Genomic DNA, 542 nt, shown 5'->3' with positions numbered 1-542 from the left:
CAAATTTGAACATGAAATTCATTCCTCAGATCTCACCGTTCTTGCAAGAGATCAGTAATATAGTCTTTCCCAGATTTCCGTTTCCCACTGAAGAGAAGGACCAACTTTGGGTTTTGTACCATGGTGAGCTATCTGATTAGGAAAATATATCTCGGTCAGAAGAAATAACTGCATGATCATTTAAAACCTTCTCAGAGGCATGTTATATAACAATATAATAATGAGTTCATCCATGCTTCAGTTACTGGTGTAATTTCACTGAAATCATGACATACACATTGTGCTAATGTGATCAGCTATGAAATAAAAGCAATTTCTATGTTAGAGTAAACCAAGATAGACATTTTGCTTTTTTTCAGTGACGGTATTTTGGTATAAAATGAGTACACAGATATGTAATGAATTGCCCTGAGAAGTATATTTGTGGTCTAATTGTTATTGGTACTAATGTTCCTAGCAATATTCCTATAAACTAAAGAGAGCTTTGGTGGTGCTCCTTTCATAATTCTTTTCATCATCCAGTAATTATCTAATTATAAGGA

At 33.6% G+C, this 542-nt stretch overlaps 1 protein-coding gene and 1 pseudogene across 1 annotated transcript in view; one reads left to right on the top strand and one right to left on the bottom strand.

Annotated features, from left to right (window-relative positions):
- LOC119585289 (phosphomevalonate kinase-like) overlaps positions 1-257 on the bottom strand; it is a 6206-nt gene extending 5949 nt beyond the window's left edge. The window contains exon 1 of the mRNA XM_037933962.1: positions 37-257. Within this exon, the coding sequence (XP_037789890.1) occupies positions 37-122 (86 nt within the window). The 5' untranslated portion in view covers positions 123-257. The remainder of the gene's footprint in view (positions 1-36) is intronic.
- LOC119585426 overlaps positions 121-542 on the top strand; it is a 2846-nt pseudogene continuing 2424 nt past the window's right edge.

This window comes from Penaeus monodon, chromosome 19, assembly GCF_015228065.2.
Source record: "Penaeus monodon isolate SGIC_2016 chromosome 19, NSTDA_Pmon_1, whole genome shotgun sequence".
Classification (NCBI taxonomy): domain Eukaryota; kingdom Metazoa; phylum Arthropoda; class Malacostraca; order Decapoda; family Penaeidae; genus Penaeus; species Penaeus monodon.
Note: the sequence above shows the minus strand (reverse complement) of the source record. Positions and strands in the feature narration are given on the sequence as shown.